Genomic DNA, 13736 nt, shown 5'->3' on the forward strand with positions numbered 1-13736 from the left:
TTTGTGTTTAATACATCTTCTGTATGAAGCTTGTTTCTTCCCCTTGTTCCAACAGCACAGAAGCCTTGTGGTGTCAGCCCTGGTGCTGTGACAGCGGGAGGCACAGGCTGGCCACAGTGCAGTAGTATGAAGGCCTTTCACTGACTGGCCTCCATGGCCATGTCCCTCTCATGCCATGTGTTTTGCTAAGAGTGCACTTAGACCATGGCATTACTCACTGGCTCCTTTGGAGTTGCCTCTTGAGCGTACCGTGAGAAGAACTTGGTGGGAGAAAACCAGGAAAAAGTCAATTGCTGCAAGATTCTTCCACTGTGTGTCATCTCCACATTGTGCTTGCAGTTGAGCAAACACAGTCTGTCTGGCAGATGACTCAGCGTGCTGTGCCTGTGAGGAAACAGTCCTCTCTTTGACCTATGACTGTGTTTATGTGCAGTGTTAAATGTTCTTAGGGATCAGCCACAGGTTTGTTGCAATTCTCCGTCATGGAGCAGGTTTCCTTTGATGGTGGTCTTTTATCCAGAAAACACACTGCGTCACCTCTCTGCCCCTCATAGTTGTGTCACTGTCCCATCCCCACCAGCCACACACGTGGGTGACAGCAGCTGGGGGACGGAGGAGGTGAGCCATGGCTTTCCACCATGTAGTAGAAGGGCCACCTAAGAGTAGGCCACCCCATGCACACACAGTGCGAGATGCATCTTTCTTTCAGCCAATCCTCAGTGCTGCCCACACACTTAAAACTGAAATCACGCAACATGTACACAAATGAAAGCTTTTCATACTAAAATTTATTCCTTCTTGCCCCCAAGGCCTTTGTTAACTAACAAGATGGCAGTGTCTGAGGGGAGAGACTATTGTGCAGTTCAGCTCATTATACAGAGGCGTGCTGGAAATGTCACAGCAGCTGAGTCGCACTCTCCTCTCGCTTGTAATTTTGTTATTCTGGTCCACTGACATTTATTTTGCTGTAAGTGCTCAATTTTCTGTATAGTGTTTGTATTTTGCAGAGAGGCTAATAAACTGAAATCATATATTACACAGAAATCCTTTCATCTGAAAATGCAGACGGCCTGTATTTGCCTTTCAGTCTTTACTAGTTCAGACATTTGGTCACAACCAGCAATAATATTTTTAGCCACTGGTGCTCTGTTTCTTAGCTGAAGGCTGACTTGTTAACTTGATCAAGAGATCCTCTTTAAATGAGATGACACCATGTCCTGCGCAGTAGATTTTAAATTAAGAAAAAGAAAATAGATAAAAGAAAGTGCTTCGGTACTGAGGCTGGCCTGGGGTATCAGTGTGTTAGAACTGGTTGCTGCTGGGAATTGGACATTGATGCTGTTTGATCCTGGCTTAGAGAAGGAAAGGGTTGTATTGCAGTCCAGCTCACTGCCGTTTCACAGTATCATTTTAGACAGCAAACCTGGTGGGTCTTTGTATGATTAAGGTTCTTAAGAGAATGCACTCACAGTTGGCCTTCTGTACACATCCAGTGTTTGCAAGGGATCCTGTTAAACAACCATCTAAACAGGGCCCAAGAAAGGCAGATAAGGCAAACTAATGGATAAATAAAAATTCATATACAATAAACATTAAATACTCATCTGCCTTAGTCATATGAAGTAGTTTGGCTGTTTTCCGCCTCCAAGTCAATTAAGTTTAATGCTTCTATGCAAACAGTCAGAGTTTCCATTAAATACAGTACTGTGTGTCTGACCCCAGGATGACACACTGATATTCCAAAAATAGCATAATAACTATTCTGAGATGTATCATCGTAAGCCTGTAGCTTGAGTATCAAATCTGCCATGTTATGTAAAAAATATTGGTTATATAATGGGATTTTTATCAGTCCAGTGACATAAATGCAAATATTAGAACGTTATTAGGCAACAAACCTCTCTGTGACTTTGGATCTGTTATTCTGAAAGTCAGAGTGAAAGTCACTTGTGTATGTGGATTTAGATGCTGTAGCTCCAGAGGTGTATGAAAACTCAGAGCCAGTTAGACTTTCTTGGTTACAGATAAATGCAAATACATTTAAAACGGTACTGAGAGCGGAAATGAGAGTGCAATGAGAACTTCAAGCTGCTCTAAAGTTTCTTTCTTGGTGGCCAAACTGAAACCATTGCTTCTGTGGGGAGTCAGTCCCTCAAACCAGAGCTCCTCATCTCTTGAAGTACAGTGAGAGACATCTGGGCAAGAGTAGTCTGCCTTTGTCTGCTAGAAAGCAGCTAGAAGTCCTGAGCTGGCAGAAATCAGGAGTTAGTGGGAGGACATATGGGAGAGCAGCAGGGATTTCCTCCAGGCAGAGCAGTATTAATATATACATCACTGCTGCTTGTCGCTGGTGGTCAAATAGCAGTGCACGTGCTGGGGAAAGGCTGGCCAGGCAGCAACTGCTCTGGGAGTAAAATCCTACCTATAGAGCAGTAGCTCATAAAAAGGGGTTCTACGAGTTGCCCAAAAAATAATTACCTTGTATGTAGAAATAGGTATATCATTTGATAACTGAAAATCTGATCTTGCAGGTTGCAGAATTTCTTGAAAACCCTGAGTAGGGCATTAAATGAAATTGCATGGCCTGTTGTTACCGACGGCCAACCATCTGTCCCCATGGGCTTTCAAATCAAGAGAGCATCATTTCTACTAAGGGCAGGCAATCTATAGTGTGGAGGTTTCAGTAAGTGAATTAGATGAACCTTCTGACTTTCCAGTTTGAGGTAAGAGCGGACTGAACAAAAAATTTAGAAAAAGGCAAGCTCAACTTCTCAAGTTAACATGAGCAAATTAAGTAATTTCACATGTTTTGGGGGTAGGTTGAAATGAGGCAGACTGTAACAGGCTCATGTAGTCTCTAGTATCTCTAGGTCAGAGAGCCTGTTTTCCCAGGAGCATTGGTTTGCTCTGCCTCAGCATATCAAGCATTACACACACCTCTGTCTTCCTCTTATGCTTGGAGAATAGGAACGTTCACAAAAGGAGCAGGAGATGAGAGCTAGAGGGAGGAAAAGTGGGGCTGATAGTTCTGCCCAAGGGACGCTTGGTGTCATACATCTTCAGTGTCCCGGAATGGGGCCCTATCTGGCTTTAAAGACCTGAATCACGTGCCCAAAGTAGCGCTGCAAACAGGCTGGTTGGGCTCTGTGTCTCTTCTGTCACTGGTCTGTAAAGTCACTTTCCATCCCCAGTCTATATATGTGTGGAAGCAGGGTGAAGGACGATGTTCTTTCTGCCTCGCAGATGCTGCTCTGCAAACAGGGCTGCGTCCGTGGGCTTTCTATATCTGCATGAAGTCCCCTGTCCGCACTCCAACACTGCATAGGATTACAGGGCTTCCTAGCTTGCATCTCCCCGTGCTAAATTGCTAACTTTGACAGTGAGCTCGCTCCATGCTACTAAGTGCGCTCGACAAAATATTCTGATTTAAAACAGCATCAAAGTGCTTGGAGTGTTGCTGGATTTTCCCCTTGTACAGGATATGAAAGAAAATAGGGATTTTTAGCCCTGCAAGATTAAACAATCATCGTGGTTTTAAGGGCTTAATCTTGCTGGCATGCAGGCTGCTGGCTTATAAGTCTCCGAGTGTAATTGGATGCAGCATCACATTCAGCTGTGTGGGCTTCTCCGGGGCTTTCTGTTTGTTTGTTCATGTCTAGCAGGCTGCAGAGCAGTAGCATTCTTCCCCTTGAGAGGCTCTTGGCCATGGAGCCGTAAAGCTGTGCCCCCGGCCGGGATTTCGGCAGCACCTCGCTGGATCCCACTGCCCAAAGAGGGAGGGAGGGAGGGAGGGGGGCTCACTGCATGAATTCGGGCTATTGTTCCAGGCGCACATCTGCCTTCAGAAATAGCACGGCACAGGCCGTTACTTATTCAGATGCAGAAGCTTCTTCCGTCCCACAAGCCGGCCCATTCGAGTCACATGCCAGAGGTCTCAGCAGAATGGGCTGCAGCTGCTTCAAATCTGCTGTCTAACATCAGAAGCAGTTGGACAAACTGTGCCGCGCTGACGGCGGCGAGCCTGCCGGGTGCCGGGGAAGACAGGGAAAAGATCTGGGACCCGAGCGCGATGTTCTCGGAGGATCTGTGGCTGGAGAATGAGAAAAGCTGTGCCGTCGTCCACAAGTCGAAGCGGGGAAGGAAGCGCCAAGAGCTCCTGGCCGTGGCCCTGGGGGTGAAGGTGGGAGTGAAGGGGGCACTCCTGTGGCAACCTCTGAAACTCTTTGCCTATTCGCAGATCACCTCCTTGGTCCGAAGAGCAGCCTTAACTCAAAACGACAACCATTTCAACTATGAAAAAGCACACAATTTTAAGGTAAGCACGACTTCCTATTATTCACAGCTGAAAAGTTATGTTTTGATACCTCTTGATTTAGGGTTTGTTTTTTTTTTAATGTGGTTTTTTAGGCAACCGTCTGTACAAGCTCTGAGGAAACTGTTGAAATATATGCTTTTTTTCTCTCTAAAGTTCTGCTGACTGCATTCCTAATGTGCTTTCACATAGCTACTTAATCCAAGTAATGGTTTTGCTGCTTGCTTGACTACTTGATTGGTATATTAGTTCTTTTTATTGTTCAGACAGAAAGGATGCCTCATATTGATTGTCATTACCTTATCTAAATGGCAAAAATGCAGCTGCTACCAGAAGCCACCAGCACTTTATCAGCAACATTCTGTACCCCTTCTGCTTTGAAGAAGTTGAGAGTGCTCCGGTTCTCACCCATACAGCAGAGTGCAGAGGGGTTTTGTCTCCCACCTTTTGTTCCAGCACCATATGCTAAGGACATGCTCTTACTCTAGAGTCCCACTGAGCCATGGGACCTGAGCTTGTGCTTGCTTGCCACACGAAAGCATGTGGCTGGACAAAGCTGGGGATGTTCAGGCATAGCATCTTACTGCTGTCTGATGCAGACAAAATCAGATTTTTCGCTTTTTCCCAAGAGGAGCAGGGAAGTGACTCAGCTTTGGAAATGGACTTCCAGGCAGCTTAAGCTGTTTTGCCAGAGGACAGTGCTCTTCCAGAGCGTGCCAGCCAGTTACTGTATCTAATATCGTCAGACTGTGGTTTGATGGTTATCAGAATGGATACAGAGGGACTGAGAGGCGGTAACACCGCAAGAGAGGACTGCATCTCAGCTTTGAAACCTCAGTTTGCTTCATGTTCCTTGAGGATGCTGATGTGGGTCACTGTCAGAGCATTTCAACTCATTAGCAGGAAGAAAATGTACTGATATTCATCTCTGGCCTGTCAAAAAAGGAGAAGCACTAATGAAAATGATTTCACTGATTTTGTGGTTTAGCAAAAAAGCTCTACTTCTTGTTCTTCTGTGTGCTCTTCCATGCAGATATTGCTCTCCTCTGCAGTGCTTCTGCTGCAGTTAGTAAATCAATAATTTAATATTAGTGAGCAACACAAATAATAGCTTCCCTCTTCTCATTCCTCCTCCTCAACCCAGTCTACAGAAAAGTCAATACTTATTTCACTGATTCACACAGTAGGAAATAGCGGAAATACTCTGTGTTGCCTTGCTTGATTAAAACATCTTTCATTCTTTCTGGGTTTTGCCCTCATTATCATTTTAATATCAAAACTATTTTAGTTTAACAAGAAAATATTTTCTCATGGATGAGAGTTTTTTCCACTTTGACCCATGCATTCTTTCCTCTTCAAAATTCCCCTTGTTTTGGCTTTGATTTATAACTGGAAGTGTGCCCAGTTAACTTTGTGTTTGCACAATCTAGCTGTTGTACAGCCTCTATTCCTTTCTGTTTCAGAAGAGTCATAGTTTTAACTGGAAAATCACATGATTAAAGATGTATGCATTTAAAAGCTTGACAACAGAAAAACTGTTGGTTTCTCCCAGTAAAAGGACACAAAAATCTCAGGAAAGGAACATTAAAAAACATACGTTGTCAAGAAAGAAAGGGCAGTCAGAATTGTTATATTTACTTAAGGAACAAATGTATTCACTATGCAAATAAAGTTAGTTTTCCAAAAGAATGTCTTAAAACATGTCTAGTTGCTGAGCAAACAATGTAGAAAGAATGCTTAGAGTAGAATATTTGGATTTAAAGGACAGATAAGTTCAAGTCTGTCTTTAGCATAAACTGATATTAATTGGAAAGAATATTAAGGAATTATATAAAAGAGAAAGAATGGCTTTATGGGACTTGGAGCAAAATTCTCGATGGCATTCTGGGAAATATGCAATTTTTCTGAAGGAAATGCTATTTTGCAGACATTCAGAGTCATTTTCTGAGTTTTTAGGTGAATACTGCCATGTATTGTTATAATTCATTTCAGTTATAGAGACAAAGCTTACATATCACAGCATTCAACTGAACCTTGTCATGGGCTGCTCTTCATGAACAAACAGAAACTCTGTAGCTCTTTTTCTTTGGTCTTGAAGAATCTTGAGTAAGTCCAAAATTCAAGTTAAACTGATGGATCTTATATCTACCAGGATCTCCCTCCAGCCTTTACAACCAGTACAGAAATTTAAAAGGACCGCAGGAGTTTGGGCAGTGAGGGCACTGGGTTATCCCATTCTGAGCGTCTCTGCTTTCTAATTCAGACTCTTTTCCAAATTTCAAAGCACTCGGGGCAAATGAACAGAAAAAATAGATGTAGAATTCAGCCTGATTTGTTAACCTAGGTTTGTCCTATGTGCAAAACACGATCACATGGATTTAGATTTGGAGCTGGCGTCTGTCTGGCGGGACAACTTTGCATAAGCCGGGGTAGACATACCATAACTCAGGAAGAAGAATAAATCTCTGAAGCCCTGTTTATAAAAACACAGAGGTATTTCTGTAACTGTGTGGGTTTCAGCCTAACTTTGTTGCAGAGTCGCCTTGTATCTCAACATTATTTGGATCTAGCAGACTTTGGCATGTTTTTACCCACCAGTGTCAGTGACAAGGTCAGGCTTGTGCCTGAGGGCAGTTGTCTGGAGTTTGGGGATGCTCAGTATAGAATCACTGAATCATAGAACTGTTAAGATTGGAAAAGACCTCTGAAACCATCAATCCAACCATCAGCCCATCCTGACCATGCCCACTGAGCCATGTCTCTCCTAGGAATTCATGACAGGGGCTCTGTGATGTTTTAAGGGAGCAAATATAGCTGAATAATGTGTTTTTACTGCAATATTGCTCCTGTTTGCCATGATAGCACAGGCAAACCTCACAGCAGGATTTGCTACTAGAGCAAAGGCAGTTGATTACTTGCAAGTCAGGAACTCTGCTGGGAGATAGGAAGCTCTGGGTTAAATTCCCCCCTTGTGTTAATCACTGCAGACAAACACTGCTTCTGGGAAACAAAAGGGAGGTATTTTTTAGAGGCATCACAAATATTATACATGTGTATCTGAACAAAAATTGCAGCAAAGTCAGCTTGTCTTCCCTGCAAACAGCTCCAGCTCAGCAGGAGTACAAAGTAGAGTACAAATTCACATGTGCTCAGGTGAGAGTCTGAAAGAAAACTATTTTCTTTGCCTGCAAATAGAAAAGTCTTAAACACAGTCACATAAACAACAAAATCATCTCAGGAGCAGCAGCATCTAATTCTCATTAAAACCATACATTTCAATCCAGGACAATTTTTAGTTTCTTTGTATGATATTGCTAAGGGAGTTATTTTTTCTTGCCACTGCACTGGAATTCCTTCACCTTGGTCTTAGTTTCTCCCTCTGTGAACACAGTTCATGTAAAACCTCAGGCACAGACTAAAACTTAGTGAGACAGACAGTGCCTGTTGGGAAGCTCTTCCATTTGGAAACAAGGACACCAGAGAACTGAAGGGCAAAAGCAGGAGAGGAGGAAGGCAGTAGGAAAAGGCATGTAGGAGAATTTTGGGTAGCAACCCAAAGGTGGCTGGAAGAGAAGAGAAGGTGAATATAAGAAATAACGCTTTGTTGAAAGTCGTAGAGATGGACAGGAAACAGAATGAATAAATGAGACTTTTGAGAAAAGAAGATGAGGGATTGAACAGGAAAAGTACAGTTTTGTCTTCTATGAAGAAATAATTGTTGTAAATTGACTTCTTCATAGATGGTAGTAAAATCAGCCCAAGCCTATGCAGTGTGTATTCAGAAAAGCCACCCAGTACTGCAGAATGGAGTGGCAACATTAATTAGGTCTTCGCCATTTTCTCAAAAATCTAAGTCCAGTCCATTTGTAGGGATACGGTTGCAAAGAATAGGGCAAAAACTAAAGACCCATCTCAAAAACTTGAAGACACTTCACACAGAGGATGGTGATGCACTGGAACAGGTTGCACAAGGAGGTTGTGGATGCCCCATCCCTGGAGGCATTCAAGGCCAGGCTGGATGTGGCTCTGGGCAGCCTGGTCTAGTGGTTGGTGACCCTGCACATAGCAAGCGGGTTGAAACTAGATGATCATTGTGGTCCTTTTCAACCCAGGCCGTTCTAAGACCTTCCATTATCTTTTCCTTGCAGGCCAAATTCCCACTTGCCACTTGAAGGTGCTAGATGCAAGCTTTGGGCTGAGTTCAAGTGATGAGTTCGCAAGGACAGGATTCCTTATTTCTTTAAAATTAGTGGCAAGACTCAAATAAGACACTTGGTTCTAATCTGCATCTTAGGAGATTTTTTGTATTTTCATCCAGAAACTTCTAAAAGTCTTCCTTTTTCAGTTGGAATAGGGAGTATTTTGCTGTTTCAGCCTGACCAGAAATCAGCAAGACTAGCTTTTCTCAGGGTATTTCAGCTGGGATCTTGCCATTTGAACTAAAATGCAGAGCCATGAAAAATTGAAGTGAATGCATAAATAGAGCTAGGCCTTTGAGGGCCACCAAGCCGAAGAAAACAAGGGCAGGGTGTGTGGTCAGCACTTCTCAGCTGGAGCCCTCCATGAGCTCTGAGGACTGCTTGCTGATAATGACAGCAGAAATCAAGGAATAATCAGCTCCCATTTTAATATGCCACGGCAAGATCAGCTGAAATAAGCTTTATGTAAAGTGAGCAAGTAGGCCGCAAATATCCTAGCAACTGAGAAGTGCTTCACACGGAATGGAAGTGGTGCAGTTTTAGAAATACCAAGTGAGTTTTTCCAGCCCCTTCTCACAAGGTTAGCTTTTGTAAGCCATTGCGCAGTAGAAGATGAGGATAGCTGTCTTCCCTTAGCAGATGACTTCCACCCACAATTAAATGCATGTGCAGACCTACCAATTGCAGGGCTATCAGTCTAAAAACACAGTCTGTTGTTAGATGCTGCCACTAAAAGCCCTGCCTGAAATTTCATGCTACTTCCCATTCAAAACAGAAATAAATAAATGAGTGTATGATGTGTATATACGAGATATTTCAAACTTTATAGCAAGGTGCTGTTTCCCAGAGATGCACATTTTTTACTGAGAGGCAAAACAGTGTTTTAGACAATTTGACCCATCACATTTTCCAGCTGAGACTCTTTATGATCAAAAGGGAAGAAGAATTACTGTTGCTGTAAGCTCATCCACGTAATTATTGGATGTGCGTAATTGGTCTGGAGTAATTTGTGGTCAGGCTCTTTAAAGTAATAATACCACATTTTATCACTATGTCAGGAAGAGGGCTCTGTACTAAATTCACAGTATTTTCATGCTTGGGAGTACAGAGCTGTTTATCCACGATCCTGCAGACAACTGTGGCTAAAACATTAGCAATCCAAACGCTTGCCTTCAGACTTCACAAAGTTTACTTCAAGAAGGGCAACAGCCAATTTTTATTCTATGAAAAGAGCAACTTTCCCTTCCCATGGGCGGAAGCGCCTGTCAGCAATCCGCCCCATCAGTAAACACAAACACGTCTGAAGGAAAAGGAAGCATTAGCAGCCTGAGTGTGCATGATTTATGTTCTTCAATTAAGCCTCTGACCAGAACCGGCTCATACCACGTCCATTCACACAGACACAGACCTCACTATTTACTCTTCTTTTCAATGAAAGTGAAATGCTTACTTTACCAGAACATACATCTTAAGCAAAACGCTTTTCCATACCAGCCTTTGCAAACGCAGTTGAGGAAGCAGCAATTGTGTGCAAAAACACTGATCTCTCAGCACCCAGGTTCCATTATTTCTCCTTATTTACTGATGTTTGTACTGCGGTAGAACATTTTCTGTACCAGGAAGGACCCCTGTGATATATTTTGCCTGCGTGAGTCCAGTTTACATACTGCAATGGGGAAAGATATAGTTTGCTTGTATCACTGATGGACTCCAGTGTGACAAATCAGATCTTTACCCAAGCACTGCCTGGAATGAGTGCACAAATCATTCCTTGTCATCCCCAATACAGTCACCATGAGTTTTGGTCAGTGTTGTTGCGTGTAAATGCACAGGTAGCAGCATCATCAGAGACGTGTGGTGCTCTCCTCATTCTGGCTTTGCACCTGATCTGTGGGTACGTGGCTTTGTGGGAAATCAAAATGGGTTGCTTTTGTGCCTCTTCTGTCACTTCACTGTTTCAAATGATCTGCTGGAGTATGTTTGAATCTCAGAAACATGCTTCGTTGGTTTGACCTCATCAAATAAAAGCACTGACTACAGTGCCTTGGATTATTAGTTTTACTTCTTTCTCCTCTGACTAACAAACCTGGTTTCCTCCTCTCTACTAGAACTAAAACGTCAGCTAACAAATATTGTTTGTTTTTAGTGTTACACACAGCCCGATTCTCTGTTACGTTAAGCCTACTGAAAGATAAACTTTGAGATCAAAGCAAATTTCTTTGCCTGTGGTTTATTTCATCTAGACTATGGAAAGATGTGGGCACTGTGTGGTAACGATTTGCTCCTACTGAGTCTTCTGTTGTTTATCCAGTTTAGTTGTTCCATCTGTCAGACCATCTGCCTCCCAGTGACCCCATTTCTTTTTTTTCTCCCTCCTTTATGTTGCAGGTCCACACGTTTCGAGGTCCACACTGGTGTGAATACTGTGCCAACTTCATGTGGGGTCTCATCGCTCAGGGAGTGAGGTGTTCAGGTAGCTTGCAAACATTTTCAGTCTTTATTGGGAAGTGCTCAGGCATCCATCCTACCCACCCCAGCCTGCATGCCCTGCAGGAGGGACAAGCAGGGGTCCCTTTGCAAAGCATGCCAAGAAGTCCTCCAGTGCCAGTTAAAGCTCTGTCATTTTCTCTTGTCCTAGAAAGCACAGACTAGTTTTAAAAAGAAATTGCATGTATGCAGCATCCACAGTAAGGGCCTACTATTAGAAAAGGGATGTCCCTGGTGGGCTTGTAAAAAGCATCCATCTTTTACATCTCACCTCCCCCAACACAAGAAGGACATCAAGCTGTTGGAACAGGTCCAGAGAAGGGCCACAGAGATTATCAGAGGGCTAGAGCACCTCCAAAATGGGTACAGGCTGAGAGAGCTGGGGCTCTTTAGCCTGGAGAAGAGAAGGCTCCTGGGGAACCTTATAACGGCCTTCCAGTACCTGAAGGGGCCTACAGGAAAGCTGGGGAGGGACTTTTTATAAGGGCATGTAGCTACAGGACAGGGGGAAATGGCTTTAAACTGTAAGAGGGTAACTTAGACTACATATTAGGAAGAAATTCTTTACTGTGAGGGTGGTGAGAAACTGTAACAAGCCCAGAGAGGCTGTGAATGCTTCCACTCTGGAGACTGGATGGGGCTTTGAGCAACCTGGTCTAGAGGAAGATGTCCCTGCCTATAGCAGGGGGTTGGAACTAGATGATCTTAAAGGTCCCTTCCAACCCAAACTATTCTATGATTCCGTGTGAAGAACTAACAGAAATGGAACTACAGGTCTTTCAATTACCATAATGGATATTCTGGAAAGAAAGCCTTAATGTGCTTTCTTTTAGAAAAACAATCCTAGCTGCCCAAACACAGTATTTTGTCCTGTTTGTTTTACCACATTGGCTAGACTGGGAAGAATCCATTGACTCTTCTTTACTGAAGGTGGCATCCATTCAGCAGCGCCTTGGGAATGCACATGGTTTGGTGTGTACATTAAGAATTGGCCTTTATGATGTCATTAAGTTTTCACTTGACTGTTTTTACATCTTAAGAAACAAGCTCTGGGAACAGCAGAGCCAGCCAGCAGCCAGGCTTCATAGTTTGTCTTTTTTTGCCACCAATTGTTGAAAAGTGCCCTTGTCTGCAAAAAAAAACCCATCACCTGTTTCCTGTAAAAATACCATGCGTTGCTGCAAGCCCTAAATAGCCCACCTCAAGGGAGAGCAAATAATATGACTTCATTTTCCCAGAAGGATTCATTTCCTGATGCCTCCATAACTGTATTAGCATCTTAATAGCATTTTAATTACTTTAAATTTGCTCTCTTGTGAAAAATAATCGCGTCGCAAAAATACAATAATCACTGAATCACAATCTTTAGGATTCAGCAAGTGAAACTGTATTTGGTGTGTGGCAAATGGTGTTTCATAACTTATTTCCACAGACCTCCAATGTCTTCCATGTCTCAGATGAATATGAATATGAATATCTTTAAGGTCCTTTCCAGTCCAAACGATTCTATAACACAGTTCTGCCATAACTCTCTCTGCCCTGACCCCAGGGTGTTCCTGAACTCAGGCTGGCACCAAACACACTCGCCCTGACCTCTGCCTTTCAAGGCAAGAGGAGGTGATTGTAACGTAGAATTTAGACAGCAGCTTGAAGGATTAAAATAGCTTTCAGGAATGCAAAGTTCCTGCTATGTCTTTTCTGCCTCTAGATGAATAATGGTAACAGAAAGAATATGGAAAGTATAGAAAAAGAAAAATGAATAGTAGTTTGCTTTTAAAACAACATGATCTTTAACACAAGTGTTCAAAAACTGACAAGCACAGAGCTGTGTTTGTTCACATGTAAAATACTGAACTTATGAAAAGGTTTATTTATCTAGTATGAAATGTAATACTCTCCCTCATTAAATTACCAGCATTAACTCTTAGACATACGCTTTTGGACTTGACTTCACATACTTGAAGAACAGCACTGAAAACAGTACAGGGAGGATCCTAACAGCAGCTGCTCTCGTGTGCTTGGATTTCACACAACAATAATTCATTATGCAGCAACAACTGTATGAAGAAACATAAGAGAGCCCACCAATTCCATTAAATGTGTCGGTGCGTTCATAGTGATGACCTGATCTTGCCTGGTTAATATTTTATGAAGAATAATACTGAAACGTGTTTCAAGCAGTAGAGACACATTTGTATTCTGAATAGTTTGGGCAGTAAGCCAGTAGGAAAAAAACAGTAAGCAACTTGCTAGTGATTACACTGGAAGTATCCAAAAGGCACTGAGTGATAGGCATGACTGAGAAAGCATTAAAACAGGAACCACGTTTCTGTGAGATAATGTAACTTACGGTGGTGTTTGCTTTATTGAGGCTTATAAATTCATTTGGCTGAGTGCTTGAATCTATTAGAAAAATTCAATTTGTGGTGATCAAGGAGGCACCTTAAGTTAATAGAAACTCACCAGTGCAACCTAGAGTTGATTTTGGAATAAGATACCGAGAACAATTTGTAACACGAATAGCTCTTGTTTACACTGTGCCATTCATGGCATTTTATATGCTCAAACTGACCCACAGACTAAACAGAGGGGTCACTTTAGTCACCAGGGAGGTGGCGAGACGGTGACGGTGAGACTGAAACTGTTGAGCAGAACAAGTCAAAACACCGTGCAGCAGGGATTTGGGAGGGGAAGCATGCCCACTCACAGCAGTGAACTGACCCAGCCGTGATGGGGGC

The 13736-nt window shown here is 42.9% G+C and overlaps 1 protein-coding gene across 3 annotated transcripts in view; it reads left to right on the forward strand.

The window, feature by feature from the left end:
- CHN2 (chimerin 2) overlaps positions 1 to 13736 on the forward strand; it is a 162103-nt gene that overhangs the window by 132867 nt on the left and 15500 nt on the right. For all 3 annotated transcript variants that reach the window (XM_425997.8, XM_046932420.1, XM_040692943.1), the window contains 2 exons: positions 4238 to 4315; positions 10900 to 10984. In XM_425997.8, the coding sequence (XP_425997.2) occupies positions 4238 to 4315; positions 10900 to 10984 (163 nt within the window). The remainder of the gene's footprint in view (positions 1 to 4237; positions 4316 to 10899; positions 10985 to 13736) is intronic.

The sequence above is a fragment of the Gallus gallus genome, chromosome 2 (assembly GCF_016699485.2).
Source record: "Gallus gallus isolate bGalGal1 chromosome 2, bGalGal1.mat.broiler.GRCg7b, whole genome shotgun sequence".
In the NCBI taxonomy this organism is placed as follows: domain Eukaryota; kingdom Metazoa; phylum Chordata; class Aves; order Galliformes; family Phasianidae; genus Gallus; species Gallus gallus.